The sequence below is a fragment of the Lepidochelys olivacea genome (assembly GCF_965140295.1).
Source record: "Lepidochelys olivacea isolate rLepOli2 genome assembly, chromosome: 7".
Taxonomy (NCBI): domain Eukaryota; kingdom Metazoa; phylum Chordata; order Testudines; family Cheloniidae; genus Lepidochelys; species Lepidochelys olivacea.
Genome location: NC_140417.1, coordinates 19,767,587 through 19,785,132, shown reverse-complemented (window position 1 = coordinate 19,785,132; position 17,546 = coordinate 19,767,587). Strand labels below are relative to the sequence as shown.

Here is a 17,546-nt window from a genome sequence, read left to right as displayed (position 1 = left end):
AAATTTGGCATTGGCCTTAAAAAATGAGAGCTTTCTTCATAAGCCAGATATTTCATCAAGGAAAATTGAATTGGGGGAAGGGAAATATAGCCATTAATCATATACTGAATCCTAAAACATGAATTTTAAGTGGTCGGTTATGAACAAGATAATTTAATGCAAATACTGGCATGTTTAGTTATATATACAGTAATTCTTCAAACTGATTGCTGCCTATGTTGCACGTGGGTTTACTGGGGACCAAGATGTCAAGCAGCAAACATTAGATTGTCCTGTAAGTAGAGAGTCAGCAGTGCTGTGTTTTTCAGTCCTGTGCAGTAATTTTTCAGGTTTTATTGTCTCTCTGAATTATTGCTCCAACATGGCCATTAATGACACAACACCCCAATACCGCTTGTATTTTATATACTCAGAATAAGTGAAAAACATGGAATCAGTTCTTGTTTTAAGAATGATTTTCTAAAACAGCTCCTATGATGGTTTCATCTACTGAGTAGTTCAGAGTTCACTGCTTATCTTTTTTCTTTTCTTTCTTTAGAGCTTATTATTGCTTGTTCCATTTCTCCAACTTTCTACTTCCAGCTGGATGAGATGGGATGACACTTTATGTCATTATTTACACCTTGAGCTGTTATTCAGTTGGTTTTACTCAGAATTCATCAGCTTGGAGTACAGAGAACAGCTATGCCCAAGAAAGGAAATGTCAGCAGTTGTTTCACATTTTGAGCAGCTTTTGCAAAATGTCATTCATATTTTATCCTTTGTGTATAAACTACTAACACTACTTTTCTCAAGGTTTCATCTTGTACTCTGAGTATGCTATACACTAGTAGTGTCCAATTTGTAGCTGAGGGGCCACTTCAGGCTTCAACTTCAGCTCTTGAGAGCAAGTCTGTTAGGAAGAAAATTTGTGTGGAAGTATTTTTCTGAACTGTGTCCTGCAATTTTTAAACTGAAGTGTTTGAATCAGGCCTGTCACTCCGGACCGGAGGCAGAGGGCACTGCCTCCCACCTCTTTCCCTGAAGCCTCAGGACCAGCTCTGATGGGAGAAAGGAGCACTATGAACAGTTGCTGATATTGTCCCTTATCCTGTTCCAACTGCTCACTAGCTGTCCTTCTGCATCACGGTAGAGGGAGGTCAGGATAGCATTAGCTCCTCCTTTGCCTGCTTGCCTGCCAAACTGTAAAATCTAAGATCTAATTTAAGAAGTAATGGTTTTGAATGCAGAACTTTATAACTGTTCCAATTAAATATTTACTGTAAGCTGTAAATTTTGTGAGAGTAAGTTTGTAAAATATTTTAAATTCCTGTGGAACAGTTGGGTACAATATAGTCTGGGTTTGCTGTAATTATTTCCTACTTTAACTTTTATAAGAATCTCTTTTGCACTAACATTGCTTATACCCAGATTATGACAAATTAAGAGAGATTGATCACTGTATTTAAGAAATACAAATACTTTTGATCTTTAGTGATGCTTATAAAGCAAATGCTCTTCTCCTTAAATCAGAAACACTAAGTGGCATCAGTAAAAATATCTGTAGAGATTTCTATGAAAAAGTATGAACTCAAAAATCAATTAACTGTATTGACTATTGATTTATTCTGTCAACATATTTCTCAAATAATGTTCTCATAATCAATGTAGTTGTTTGCCTTTGCAATGACGTGTCTGGTAATAAACTATTGAAAAAAAGGATTGAAGGTTCAGTGTATAAATGTGTAGAGTTATAACTTTGGAAAATGAACCTTCGTTCACAATTGCAAACTGAGATAAATATATATCTCTATATAGGTACATGTACATAAAATCATGGAAAAGTCACATTGGTGAATTAGCATATGAACTAGGTATGCAACTGCAGCTATGGAGAAATCTTGTTAGTTTCAAAGGATGTAAGAGTCATGAAATGAGTTTGGGCAATCTAGGTTTCTGTTTATGCAAATTTGAATACAAGTAACTAGTCCTTTTGTTGCTGACTGGTTTTTCTAGCAGTTTTCAAATATTTAAAGCGGTCAGTTTTAGTTCCACATTCTAGTCATGATTACCTTATATGGACGTTCCTAGTATGTAAAGTGGGGAGGGGACACGGGGAGAAAGATAAAAATCCTTTCTTTAGTATTTTACAGTGTGTATACTGCATGCAGATTTGTTCGCCCCATCTCCAAAAGGATACATTAGAATGGAAAAGTTACAGAGAAGGGCAACAAAAATGATTAGGGGTATGGAACAGCATCCATATGAGGAGAGATTAAAAAGACTGGGACTTTTCAGCTTGGAAAAGAGATGACTAAGAGGGGATACGATAGAGATCTATAAAATCTTGACTGCTGTGGAGAAAGTGAATAAGGAAATATTATTTACTTCTTCACATAACACAAGAATTAGGGGTCACCCAATGAAATTAATAGGCAGCAGGTTTAAAACAAACAAAAGAAAATACTTCTTCACACAACACACAGTCTACCTGTGGAAATTGTTGCCAGGGGATGTTGTGAAGGCCAAAACAATAACAGGGTTTAAAAAAGAACTAGATAAGTTCATGGAGGATAGGTTTATCAATGGCTATTAGCTAGAATGGTCAGGAATGGAACACCATGTTCTGAGTGTCCCTAGACTCTGTTTGCCAGAAGCTGGGAGTGGAGGACAGGAGGATAGGTCATTCGATGATTGCCAGTTCTATTCATTTCCTCTGAAGCACCTGGCATCGGCCACTGTCGGAAGACAATATACTGGGCTAGATGGACCATTAGTCTGACCCAGAATGGCCATTCTTATGTACCCAATGAATTCAGTTGATGGACTCAAACGTTGAAATGGGGGACGAGGGGTTTACATAATTTAGTCCATCATCATACCAGTGTAGGATTATTCCTTATTTGTAGGTTTTAATAGTGCATTGTGCAGTCTAGATTTAAATGACAAAGGTGACTTGGTAAATTTAAATAATACTGAATGTGAAACAGTAATCTTGGGTATTATGTATGAAAAATTAAGGTAAATGTTTGAGGTATTCGAAACATTATTTATGTTTTGAATACATTTACTGCTTGTCTGTATTCAAATAAGTCCTGTATAATATATATACGTTTGTTGTGGACAATAGATTGTAGAAGTATTTCTCATATTCCCAAACCATGACACTTTAAATCTCATCCTCCTTTCATTTGTCAGGAAAGGAAGAATAATTGCCATATCCAGGCATGTTTGTTAGTTTGAGGCTGAGTCTGCTGTTTATCTAAGTTCTCTCTACAGAGGCTAGAGCTGACATATTATCATGTCTTATAAAAATCACACATGGCTTGCTATTGTAGCTGTATATCAAAAAGAAAACCAATATACTGATTAATTCTGCTTAGAAAAATATTTCTAAGTTGTGCTCAATAAGCCTTCAATGTAGTAAATTACGAACTTTTGTTACTATAACCCTTCTATTGTATTTTTTAGGCACCTGTCAGCTAGGAATGCAAAAGACAAACATAGTTATGTAAAGAATTCACAGTTTCCAAGAAGTTTCAAGTTTTTTCTGTGTTAAGTTTATGAAGGAAGTTGTTGAGAGAGGAAGGCAGGTTTATCATAAAGATGGGACTACAGTTGTGATCTGAACACAGTTAGACTTGGTTGCACAGCTGGCATCCTGCTATGAGGGCACTTTGTCCCTGGTGCTGAAGAGTGGTACCCATGCATTTGACATTTCTGACTTTTTTTACAAAGATCCAGAATGGTATTTTAAAGACAGTAATCTAAAGCTATTCCTCAGTGAGATAAGTATTTTTTTATCCCTGTGGAGCTGGGTTGGATTCTAACTGGTGACTTACAGTTGAAAGGCATCTGCCAGTCAGACATTACAAACCTATCTAAACAACACTTTCCTTAGCAAGGTAGACACGTTAAGGCCCAGTTCAACATGGTATTTAAGTATGCATCAAACTTTAAGCACATGAGTAGTACAATAGACTTCAATAGGACTACTTGCATGCATAAATTTAGGCATGTATTTAAATACCTTTCTGAATCTGGACATAGGTTTGTTGACTAAATATTGCTGTTGGGTCTGTGCTGCAAATATGCACCTATAATGAGTGAGGAGAAATTATTCTATAGATGTTGCCTATAATTTTTAACCTTTCCAAATTAGTAATGTTACACAGTACATAAATTGTATCTTCAGTATTTCCTCACTGTTGTGAAAAGGGCCTAATTTTAACAGTGAGCTCATTTCAATACTCAGGTTAGGAGTCCTTGAAGTTGAAATAAAATATTTGTGTTACTTAAAATCAGCTAAGTCATGTAGTTGTTACATAAGCTTGTGTAATGGAAATTCACTGTAATGAAATTCATTATCATAAAACTTTTCAAAGAGTTCAGCTCCCCCTTTCCCCCTCAAAGTGTAGTCGATATTATGAGGGCAAAAAAAATTCCTCCTTGCAGATATTTCAAAATGTTCTATTATTAATAGTGTGGTGTTGCCTTAATTTGCCAGATTTCACTGTAGTCTGATCCAAATGTTTTGTCAGGGAATTAAAATAATGAATCATAACTTTCTCACATGCATCATGTATTTAATATATTAAGTCTTATATGTAATAAGACTGATTACATTACTACATGTGTGAGGGGCACATAGGAATTTAGAGAGGCCCATGTTCCTTTAAATACATTAGCTTAATGAACTATAAAGATAAAGATGCTCCACAGGGAACATGGTGGTTTTCCTTTTCCACTTACTGATTTGCAAATAATTCAAGAGCTGGGCAAACTCTTTTCTCATAGAATTCTCTTTTTCTGCCTTATGGAGAGGTAGCAGGTTTGGGGACTGAGGAAGAGAAACAGGGGAGAAAGCTTTGTAACCTGGGTACATCTTCTCCAAATGAAATTAATCGTATTATTAGACAAACTGCTTCAGCAGCTGGCAAAACAGCAGGAACACGTCGATTCTGCTTCCTTGGTTACAGGGAGTGATAGTACACTTGACCTTCAGAGGAGCAGGGTCACAGAGAGGGCATTTTTAAACAATTCTGTCTGGTTTCAGTGATTGGAATCTTCACTAATGGAACCTGGATGCAAATGTCTGTGAATAGATTGTAATTGACCTCTGTATTCTTGTTGGATTGTTTTGGCCTGAGAGGTTTGCTGAGAAAAAATGTAAATAAAGCTGCAGGAAGGATTTGACACTGTAAGTACTAGAGTCTGTACAAAATATAGGTAGGCAGCACCAGGAAGCAAACAGTACAAAGGTTATTGAAGCAGTTTTTCTATCTTCTTTTAAAATATGTATATTCAATAATTTTGCTTAAAGAAATCTATTTTTAAAGGCCTTTTATGTAGCAAATGGATTAATTTCAGAGCAAATGTTCATTAAAATATTTAGTGATTATTTTTAAATACTTATTGATTAAACATGTTTAAAATTTAGTATGTTGAAGTTTCTTACAACTTAAGGCCTGTTTTATTTATTTTATCATCTACTGATAGACTTCTAATTAGTTGATAATTTTTCTTTAAAAATGACAAAAAATAGACGTCATTGATTTTTTTAACTCATTTTCATTCTTTGCATAACAGATTATACCTACCTTACTTAAAATTGGTGGAGTAGATATTTGCTTACAGTTTATACAGCTTCCATTGTGGCTGCTTTAAACATGTGGTACAAGTTTCATAGTGTGTGATGTCTTTTGTACTATAAATTTGAATAGTGAATGCTAGTTATGATCTCAAATCTTAAAAATAAACTTAATATAAAGCAAAACTGTTATTTGTCTCAAATAAATATTCACAGACCCTTTTTGTTGAGAATATTTTTCTCATATAAGCTGAATTCTACTTACAGCCAAATATGGTAGAAAAAACATTCTTGTTATAATAGCCATATGAAGAGAAGCTGGACAGTTTCTGATAGTAACATTACTTAAATCCATTCAAAAAAGTTATATATTTTTAGAGTTGTATTATTTTTCTATTAAATATTTAAAACTTGTGTAGGTGTAGCTAATTGGTTAGAGTGGTAATATAGCATTTTAGTGTTATACATTGTAATCCTTTGTATGTGTGTGGCAATGGTTGGGGAGAAACTAAGCTTTAATATAGGAAGCTGCTTGATCTTTTCTCAATCCTATAATTTGATTATTTCAGAAAAACTAACCTTTTGTGCTTCTGATTCTCTAATACACATGCTGTTCTGCTGTCAACAATTAACATTTCATTGAAATCAGTGGAATAGTAAGAGGTATCTTGTATATTCCGTAGCACAGCAAGTGTGTTCTGTAGATGCACCTGAAATGTTCAGCAGTTGTGAGGCATATAAAATGATTGTTATTTCATATGGCATCATGTAGATGAGTCTAAAGAAGCTGTACATTAATAAGGACATAAAGAGAATCCTAAAATATAAGATATGCATTCAGACAGCAATTAAATAAACAAAATATGCAATATATCCTTTATTGTTACAGCATATGTTTTTTCAACATAAGTTTTTGGGGAAAAAAGTGTTTTGTTTTTCAGGTTAATAAATTTAGGTGCATAAATATTTTTCGGTTTCTGAAGAAAAATGAAAACGACACATCAATACATCACTTACGCAGTGGTTCTCAAAATGTGGTCCACCAGTGGTCTACAAAGCCCTTATTGGTGGACACCTGGCTGATCATATTGTACTAGCTTTCTCCTTGTTGCTATCTGTTGAATTTTCTTTAAAATAGTTAAAAATAATTCCCATAAATACTTACTAATGTTGCTTTTTCATATAAACAATCCCACAGGGAAATTATGTGATGATGGTGAATAGGTGAGGTGATTTGTTAGGCACTATACAATACAGAACACAAAGGCTGCCCCTGCCCCAAAGAGTTTACAGAGGAGTTATACGCTAGTTCCTGTTTACATAGTGACATTATTTCATGCATGCCTGTGCAAATCCCCATACATTAGGGCAAGAGTAGACTCCAGGTGCTTTTGTAGTCTAAAAGGTAATTAAAATACTTCAAAAAGGATTAGCCTTCCACAGGTGAGGATGAAACATCTAAAAGATCCTAACAGCTAAAATGTACATCTTTTAAAATGTGTGGATCTCAGTTAATGACTTGGCACACAGGATAAGGAAATTACTGTTAAATTAGATCTTCCAGTAGCCTTCTGATACTATCAGTTAAATTTTTGTTGGTCAGACATCTTGTTTTCAGCTATAGGATATACTATATCTGCCAGTGATTTAGAGATCCTTCTAATTGTATTCCCCTCCCTACAATTTTGTGCCATTGTAATCTATGTATGTATGAAAGATAATTATATGAGGTATTGTCTTGCTCTTTCATGATTTAGTTTATTGGATTTGACTTCCACACTACACGTATTACCTAGGACTTAAAAGCACAAAAGAGTGAAACTGCCTGATTCAATTAACGTAGTGTTTATTTTAACAGGTTTGTCTCTGAGATATTATACAGTAATGTCTGACTTGTGCCTTAAGTTCTTTTCTTTTGTTTAAATCGTAGAGTAGCTAAGCTAATTCTTTATGTTAACCACAAAAGGTCACAGAAGATTAGGGCTTCCTATACAAACTCAGTTTATGACTAGGTGCAGAGTTAACTGTTCTCTAGCAATGCAAACATTGATCAACAGGTACTTCTGGGATTGTCGTCATCACTTAAATTGAATAGATTCATGTACTTCAGTTTGGAAACTCAATGGTTTTATCTCCAAGTAAGACCATTCAGGGAGATAGTGAATCCAAGAACAAGTCCCAAAACTACAAAAATAGTGTTTAATTATTCTCTTGAGAATTTCCAGAAAAGACATTTCCACTCAGCAATGCTAATATGAAGCTGTTAGGGTCAGTCATGCACTGTAAATACAGGATTACAGACTCTTACATCAGGACAATATAAATGTGTGTTTAAAAACTGTTTAAGAAACCCCATAATGTATATAATTTTATTAGAAGAGGGGACTGGCTTACATATGATTCTGAGTTAACCAACAATTCAAAATCTATGTGATAATGTTTGTGACAGGTGTCATTTAATATCGGGATAGACTTAACTAAGAATCCCAAGCTTTTAATTAATTAAAATGAAAGAACAGCTATGAGAAGGGCAGAATTGTGGACAATTTGTGCCTCATTGGTTTCAAATAAATAGATATGGCAGAAACTGGAATCTTCTGTAACCCTTATTATTTAAGTTAAGTATGAGGCACTATGGTTGTCTATCTTGTCTATTTCTATGGTCCATATCACCTTACTATCTGAGTTCCCTGAGTTCCCTAACTGACTGTTTAATTTGTAGATTAAAAGGGATATTTTAAAATAAATTGTCATTTTGTATCACCTGTAATAATAATCTACAGTATTAGTTATTCAAATTATGCCATGTATATAAAATCTATTGTCAGTTTTTCTACAACAAGATAAAATGAATCAATAACAATATTAATTACTCTCAATAAAGCATGTGACTGAAAAAAGTAAACATGTTGCAGACTATTGATTTGACAGATTGTAATGACACCTCTGGAGCTTCTAAAGTCTGTTGTGTAAATATTTATTAACTAATTAAAATTATATTAACTTCTTCTGAGAAGCTGTTACAATCTTTCATGTGAAAGCAGTGGCCTCACATCTATATAAAATCTATATGTTAAAGATATTTTAAGATTTTTTTGTGGAAATATTGTTGCACATTCATGATATGTGATTTTCTAATCAAATTATCACCATTGTTTTAAATTTTCTGAGAATAGGCAAAGGCATTTGTCCACATCATGGATTATTGACCTGCAAAATTTAAAAGTAAAATAGAGCCATTTTTCGTGAATTCTGCACAAATAAGTATATGTAATGTTTGTACAAAAATTTTCTATAATTTGGAACTAGCTGAAGGGATTTTTGAAATTTTTTACTGAAAGTATTTTAACCTGAAATATTTTACACTAACTGTAAGCCAGGGGATTCAATCTTGCAAGCCATCCAAGTGTAGAATTCCCATTGATTTCAGATGGCATCTTTTGTGTGGAAGGTTTGTACGGCCAGGTCCTGAATTATATATATAATATATACACAATGGCTGTGAATTTTATTTGGGCTTAAACACAAATAGGCTTGAAAATGTTTCTACAGCATCTTCCAAATAGTGAGGAATTGTATACTAGGCCCAGTTCATATTTAGATATGAATGAGCCAAGTAAGATTAAGTAAGCTGGTTTTTAAAAGGCCATAGTGGGCCCTAGAACTGAAGGAAATCTTAACAAAAAGAGAGTGTTGAAGGGCTCTGGGGATTAGTAATGGCATATAGGCACCTTTTATCTGTAAGTTGATTGTGACTGAAAGTTATTACAATCAGATAGTCTCTTAACTGGCCTTTGTGAAATCCATTTGGAGGTCTTAGTCTGTTTCCTCGGGGGAAGGTGTCTACCTCAAATAACCAACAATCAAAATCAGTACTAATTGTTTCCTCTTGTTGCCACTTGCATCAACAAGGGTGAAGATTGAATAGGACATGGAGACTGAACTTTCCGGTTGTGATGGTTCCTCCGGGTTGGGGTTTAATCACAATTGACCGAGTTGTACATGTGCAAATTTGCATTGCTTGTGCTGTATCAGTTCTGCGGATTAATAGAAGTCTTCAAGATTGTCAAGCCAACATCTTTCATTCACTCTTACTTCAGTTAAAGCCCTCACCCTCAAAAAATCTTCTATGGGGCATTCTGCCACCAACATCCAAATCATACATATCCTTCTAGGGTCACAAAATTCCTAGAGTCTGATTCCAGTTTATCCAGGATCTTCCAGGGTTTGAGATAGCTGCATTTCCTAAACATCCATGGGGCATCCTTCAACCTCAAACAACTGTATTTAAAATCAATTTCTGCTCTGAAAATTAACTGTAAAAATAGCACTTGTTATGAAATTTATCTGCTTCCTGCATGTATCCAGAGTCAGATATGCTTACTAACATGACAAAAATAGATTTATGCTGCATTTTACACCTGTTAGTCCTGCAGCAAGGCCAATGCAGACAGGTGTTGTAGAGGGAGATGATATCTGTTTGTTTTCACACACCAACAGAATTGTTAACTGAATTCCAATTGGAGGGTCAATTTTTACCCTCAGTTACATCTGTGAAACCCTCACTAAGGATAATAGTAATTAAACGTGTAACTAAGGAGAGAAATTGGTTTCCTAATATTAATTTCTAGTGATGGTGTGTGGGAAGGTAGATCCAAGTCTGCAGCACTGATAGCTAGTATAAAACCAACTTTTTTACATTTGCATACTGAGCAAACAATAAAATTCAAACTTTGCCAAGCCATTTTTATAGAGTTGCTTATCCAAACACTACTGTACTCTAAATAAATGTCTAAATAACACTCACTGCAGTTGAAAATTGCTCTCACAACAGCTTCGAAAATGAGGCTGCCACTTATTCCAGGCAGGCTACATAGTTTAACCAGATATTATGAGAGGCTTTAGATTGACCACATAAAATCAGGGAAATAAAAGGGGTAAATGCCAATTTGGGCAGATTGGAGGCATGTGGACTGCCCAGAACATTCTCCTCCTCCTCTATCCCCAAATACCTTTTTATTTAGGTCCAGGCTAAGAGTCAAGACATCTCCTGACTCCCAAGGATATTTTGGAGCTATATAACAAAAGGTAGGATGGAGGAATGGAATCTGAGACAGAAAAGTCTTTCTCTTCCATCTCCAACATTGGAGAGGGTGGCTTTAAAAGCATGGTCTAGTGGATAGAGCTGTGGTCTCAAAACTCTGCACTCTGCAGGTCACTAACCTCTGTATGCCCAACTTTCACCCCCATCTGTAAAATAAAGGTAACATTACTTGTCTGTTTCCAAAGGATTGTTGTAGGATCATAGCCAATACTTTCCAACTTGGTTGCTTAAAATTAAGCATCTAAATCCATATTCAGGCACCTAACCAAAAGCCGTAAATTTATTAGATGCTGAGCACTCACCCATTCCCTTTGAAATTAATGGGAGAGTCAGGCACTCTGGAAAGTAGGCCACTTTTAGTTAGGGTCCTGAGTATTGATTAAGGTGTCTAATTTTTGGCAAACAGATCTGAAAATTTTGGACTTCATTGTTCATAAAACATTTTAAGATCCTCAGATGAAAGGTGATACATTAGTACAAAATATTATTACTAATATGTCGAACAGCTTTATTTTAAAAAGAAGCAAAAAAAGATTTATCAAGTAAATAACTGGAAGTTGAAAAAAGGTATGTTTTTTCATTTCAGTAATAGTGACCACACTGTTTAGATTATATGCCTCTTCTGAGAAGCTTGATCAAGTAATATTATACCTAGACTTGGAAAGATTAGATTTTTACTGGTAACTGTCGGTAAACATCGATTTCACACCATACACATACAAACCTATGAAAAAATATTTCAATTGATATTAATAGAAACTTACTGATAGACAAAGTAAGAAAAATGCTGCTTGACAACTTAATAGTTTGATTTAAGTGTATTTTACATTGTATATGTTGTCATATGAAGTTGACAATTTGTGTTTTAGTGGTTATGCAGCTTTAACTTTTTGACTCTCAACATCTATTATCATTTCAATAATTGTCTGACCTGCCCATAATTTCCTGCAATTGTGAAAATTTTAATAGATAAAAGTTGAAAAAATGCTTAATATCCATAATTTTGCACAACTGTGAAAATTAAAGTAGATAAAAATAGAAAAATACTTAAAAATAAACATTGATATTATCCATCAAAATAAAAAATAAAAATTGAATTCTGCCAAGTCTAATTATGTAGTGATTATTCTGGAGCATAATAGATTCATTCTTGCCAACAAAAACGTACTCTGACAATTCAGTGAAAGCAGATACTAGTGTGTTTTAGCTACTGAAACTTTTTATTATAAGTCTAGAATCCACGATGGAGTTGTATAATGTTTAAGATAAAAAATATCCACTATGTTATAATAGTACATTAAGTGAAATTTCTATCTTGTTATTTACAGGTACAGACTGTTCAGACTTCATTATCTGAATCTCCAGTGATGACCAGCCCCTCTCAACGCATCCAAATTATTTCTACAGACTCTTCTGTAGCTTCACCACAGCGCATTCAGGTAAATTCTTTAATTTAAATAACTCAATCAATGGGCCCTTATTATGAAAGCAAATATCATCCAGTTATTGTCCAATTTTATTTCTTTGTTTGAAAAATATAGTTAGCTCTTGTTTTTAATGTACCAGATATCACAGAGGTCCTTTCAGTGATTAGAATTCAAAATGACCTGTACAAATTGGAGAATTGGTATGCATTCAACAAGATGAAATTCAATAAAGATCAAGTGCAGATTACTTCACTTAGGAATGAAAAGTCAAATGCACAAATACAAAATGGGGAACAACTAGGTATGTGGTAATACTGATGAAAAGGATCTGGAGGTTATAGTGGATCACAAATTGAATATAAGTAAACAATGTGATGCACTTGAGAAAAGGGCTAATGTTCTGGGAAGTATTAACAGGAATGTTGTGTGTAAGACATGGGAGGTAATTGTCCTGTTCTACTCAGCACTGGTGAGGCCTTAGCTGGAGTAACATCTCCAATTCTAGGTACCACATTTTAGGAAAGATGTGGAGAAACTGGGGACAGTCTAGGTAGAGCGACAAAACTGATAAAAAGTTTACAAAACCTGACCGGTTCGGAAACATTAAAAAAACTGGCAATTATTTAGTCCTGAGAAAAGAAGACTAAGGGGGCACCTGATAAAAGACTTCAAATATGTTAAAGGCTGTTATAAAGAGCACTGGGCTCAATTGCTCTCCATGTCCACTGATGGAAGACAAGAAATAATGGGTTTTATCAGCAGCAAAGGATATGTAGGTTAGATATTAAGAAAAACTTTCCAAATATAAGGGTAGTTAAGGTTTGAAATAGGCTTCCAAGAGACGTTGTGGAATCCCCATCTTTGGGAGTTTTTCAGAACAGGTTGAACAAACACCTAGTCTAGGTCAGGGATGGTCTAGGTTTACTTGATCCTGCCCCAGTGCAGAGGGTAGTACTTGATGGCTTCTTAAAGTCCCTTCCAGCCTACATTTCTATGAATCTGTGATTCTATGATTGTCAGTTGTAGATAAGCACTGAGAGTTGTCCTCTAGTGTATATATATTACCTGCAGTTTTGGCCTATATATTCCCTCTAAATCTAGGAAAAGAAAAATCAGGCAATTTATGCCTCTTCACTGTCTTACTTTCTAGAGTCTATCACTATGGGAGGATTCTCCTTTGCAGACATATTTCTGGTTAAGTAACAATAGCAAAAAAACTTTTTTATCTACTGGATCTACAATATCAGCATATATCTCACCACCCCATCAAAGGATTTATATTTCCTCAACATGTATGACTGAAGAATACTAGGACATTCTGAAGTTCATAGAGCAGATCCTCCCAGCATAACTTTAGTTTTGGCCCACTTGGGCAGAACAATTAATCTTGTTCCTCATATCTCTACTGATTGTAAAGGAACTAACAGTCCGTGCTGAGGGAGAATACTGGAAAGGGAAAAGACAATTCCCATCTCTGTAAAAAATTTACAGGCAGCATCATAGAGGTATCAGTCTTGATCCCACAGACAAGATTTCACTGTGACTTCATGCTACCAGCTAAGATTTTCAATATAAAACACTGTGATGGCCAGTAAGAGCTCTGTGGAGCAGCAAGATAGCCCAGAGATCTTTTGCCTAGTGAGCTCCTTAATTATCATAATTGGCTATTCCATATGCTTAGATTTTTTTTAAATGGTGATGATAATATGTTTATTTGTTAAGGATTATGTGTTCTATGCTACGAAACTTTATTCACACAAGTGATCAGATTAGCATATAAACCTTAACTGTAAATTAACTACACACAAAAAAAATGTTTTGAAATTGTGTATTTATTTTTAACCAAAACAGAAGAAATCTCAACTATAGTCATGAGGTGGAATGCTTTTAATTTTCTGTCTCTAGTATTGTGTGCACAACACCAAAAGACAAGCCTGGGAGCTTAAATTCATAATTCTGCTAGACACTAAAAATGATGGACTGAACAGAGACACTGGATTTATGGCTTATTACAACAATCTGTAGCTCACTAACCTCCTCTTTTTGTCCTATGACTCAGAGGCGTTAATGGGCCACGCAACCTCTAATGGTCCCTTAGAAAATGTGCTAACTACTTGTGCTAAACAATCTGTTCCACCTTGCATTTAGCTGTGACACTCAAGAGTACTTTCCGAGACCCAAAGAAGAGTTGTGTTTGCTCAGAAACTTGTCTGTCTCACCAGCAAAAGTTGGTTCAATAAAAAGATATTACCTGACCCACCTTGCATCTCTGCCTGTAGTATTGACCAGAAGAGGCTAGTTTCACAGTTTACTAATATGTTTCCCTTTTTCAGAATGAATGAGTTTGACCTCATAGAGTTTTCCAAAGTATTTTTACTTTCACTTTTAATTCTTTAAGTGAGGAAACTTTGTGATTATATCAGATTAGATTTTCTGTGTATGTGTACTGGATATGTGCTTGGTCATACATAGCCATGTACAATATGTTACATATTTTTCACTTAGGTGAACATAAGAACCTTGGTCATTATACTTCATTGGTATTCATTTTATTCTATTTGGATCACATAAGAACATAAGAATGGCCCTACTGGGTCAGAACGTCCATCTAGCCCAGTATCCTGTCTCCCAACAGTGGCCACTGCCAGGTGCCCCAGAGAGAATGAACAGAACAGGTAATCATCAAGTGATCCATTCCCTGTTGCTCATTCCCAGCTTCTGGCAAACAGAGGCTAGGGACACCATTCCTGCCCATCCTGGCTAAAAGCCATTGATGGACCTATCCTCCATGAATTTATCTAATTCTTTTTTGAACCCTGTTATGGTCTTGGCCTGAACAACATCCTCTGGCAAGAAGTTCCACAGGTTGACTGTGCGTTGTGTGAAGAAATACTTCCTTTTATTTGTTTTAAACCTGCTGCCTATTAATTTCATTTGGTGACCCCTAGTTCTTGTATTATGAGAAGGAATAAACATCACTTCCTTATCTACTTTCTCTACAACAGTTATGATTTTATAGACCTCACTCGTATATCCCCTTAGCCATCTCTTTTCCAAGCTGAAAAGTCCCAGTCTTATTAATCTCTCCTCAGACGGAAGCCGTTCCATACCCCTAATCGTTTTTGTTGCCCTTTTCTGAAACTTTTCCAGTTCCAATATATGTTTTTTGAAATGGGGCGACCACATCTGCACACAGTATTCAAGATGTGGCGTACCATGGATTTATATAGAGACAACGTGATATTTTCTGTCCTATTATCTATCCCTTTCTTAATTATTCCCAGCATTCTGTTTCCTGTTTTGACTGCTGCTGCACATTGAGTGGATGTTTTCAGAGAACTATCCACAATGACTCCAAGATCTCTTTCTTGAGTGGTAACAGCTCATTTAGACCCCATCATTTTATATGTATAGTTGGGATTATGTTTTCCAATGTGCATTACTTTGCATTTATCAACATTAAATTTCATCTGCCATTTTGTTGCCCAGTCACCCACTTTTGAGAAATCCTTTTGTAGCTCTTCGCAGTCTGCCTGGGTCTTAACTATCTTTAGTAATTTTGTATCATGTGCAAATTTTGCCACCTCACTGTTTACACATTAGAGAGATTCCTTCTTGACCTGTTTAATGTGATTTACTATAGTTCAGCTACTTCCTCACCTTTCATATCACCAATGCTTCCCATTCCACAAGCACCCTTCTCTGCAGAAGCACTATATATACATAAAGGCCTGATTCCACTGCCTTGCACTTTGTGTCATCATTTACACCTATTTTGCACAAGTATAAATGACTATGTAAGTTGCAAGGCAGTGAAGAGCCATTATCAGGTAATAAGATATAATTCTGAGATAGAACCAAAGATTTTAGAATGTTAAATCTTATATTATGCCTTATAAAATCCTTCAACATTTCTTGCAGATTGTGACAGATCAGCAAACAGGACAGAAAATCCAGATAGTGACAGCAGTGGACTCATCAGTGTCTCCGAAGCAACAGTTTATCTTGGCTAGTCCAGATGGAACTGGAACAGGAAAGGTGATATTGGCAGCACCTGAAACCTCTAATGCCAAGCAACTTATCTTTACCACCACTGACAACATTGTACCAGGCAGAATTCAGGTAAATACAATAATTAAAATAGGCTATACTGCTTCAATTATTGATTTAAATAGATTTAATTGTATAATAGCCCTAAACCCCTAGAAGTTTTGATAGTTTTCTAAAAGCTAAACTTCCTGTGTACAGGTTTTTGAAAATGTTATATAATCATTTTGTTCATTTCCATGGCTAACTTTCCAATTTACTTCCTAAAATGCCACAGTAAACTGCAAGAGAGGGCTGTTATAGGTTCATAAAACGGCAAATTATAACACTTCATCTATGCAACCTTGTGTCCTTTTACTATTATTTGTCTCCCTCTTCTCCCCTCACTCTTTCTACCGTGTTCCAACACCCATTGTTGCATGTTCTCCTTATTAAGGTCCTAATTCAGCAAAGATTTAAGCAGATGCATAATTTGATGCCTGTGAGTAGTTCCGCTGAAGGCAATGGGCAAAGTTATTTTAATCTTTGCAGGGCTCAAGGCCTTGGAATGTAATCTCTTTGGGGCAGGGGCTGTCTTTACAATATGTTTGAATGGGGTCCTGGTCATGATTCAGATGTCTGGGATCTATCATAATACAAATAATACACATTAATAAACATAGATCAAACTTTTTCTACTAAAGTAGGAGCTTTTTTCCCCACATCCACCTCTTTAAAATCGATATCTACTCCCTGTTGCTATCAATATGATAGAACTATCATTTTATTTGACAGTAAAATTAAAAGAGTGATTTACAGGAGAGAAAATTTCCATCTGTGCATAAACATCTAAATAACAACAATTGTTTTTAAGAGATTTTTAAAATAACAGTTTATTGTAAATTACATTTCTTATTTAAATGCCTCAAAGCAGAAAACCTTCTGTTTTGAATCATAATTTTATTTAATGTCTGTGTTTAATGGGATGATTTGGGCATGAAAATACAGACAGACCCATAAAAGAAGGAAAAATAATCATGTTATATTCAGCACAAAGACAGTGGAAATGTACCAAAATAAACAACAACTCCTAGGAGTTAACATGAACTGTAAGTGAATATTTAAAGATGAGACCTTGTTTCTTTCCAGTACTACAATGGTCTGTAACATATTATAATACACTGATTCTATGCCCCAGTTAATAAAAGCCAATAAAACCAAGCACAGTGCTAGTATAAGCTGAATACTGTATATGGTTGGAAGTTTAATTTTTTAAATTAATAAACATAATTAATTTAAAGCTGTTTGTTTTTTAAAAGTTTTTTAAAAACTTTGTCAGTGAGATTAATTTTGTCAGGATTAACTTCCTTGCTGATACCATGAAAAAAGTATGAGTTTATTGGATTATACTCCCCCACTT

General features: G+C 35.1%; 1 protein-coding gene across 6 annotated transcripts in view; it reads left to right on the top strand.

Annotated features, from left to right (window-relative positions):
- Positions 1–17,546, top strand: part of NR2C2 (nuclear receptor subfamily 2 group C member 2) — a 55,785-nt gene that overhangs the window by 12,411 nt on the left and 25,828 nt on the right. For 5 of the 6 annotated variants that reach the window (XM_084633335.1, XM_084633332.1, XM_084633333.1 and 2 more), the window contains 2 exons: positions 12,002–12,112; positions 16,022–16,222. In XM_084633335.1, the coding sequence (XP_084489461.1) occupies positions 12,041–12,112; positions 16,022–16,222 (273 nt within the window). In that variant the 5' untranslated portion in view covers positions 12,002–12,040. Of the gene's footprint in view, positions 1–4,999; positions 5,180–12,001; positions 12,113–16,021; positions 16,223–17,546 lie in introns of those variants that run through there. The other variant, XM_084633336.1, reaches the window with a different exon arrangement.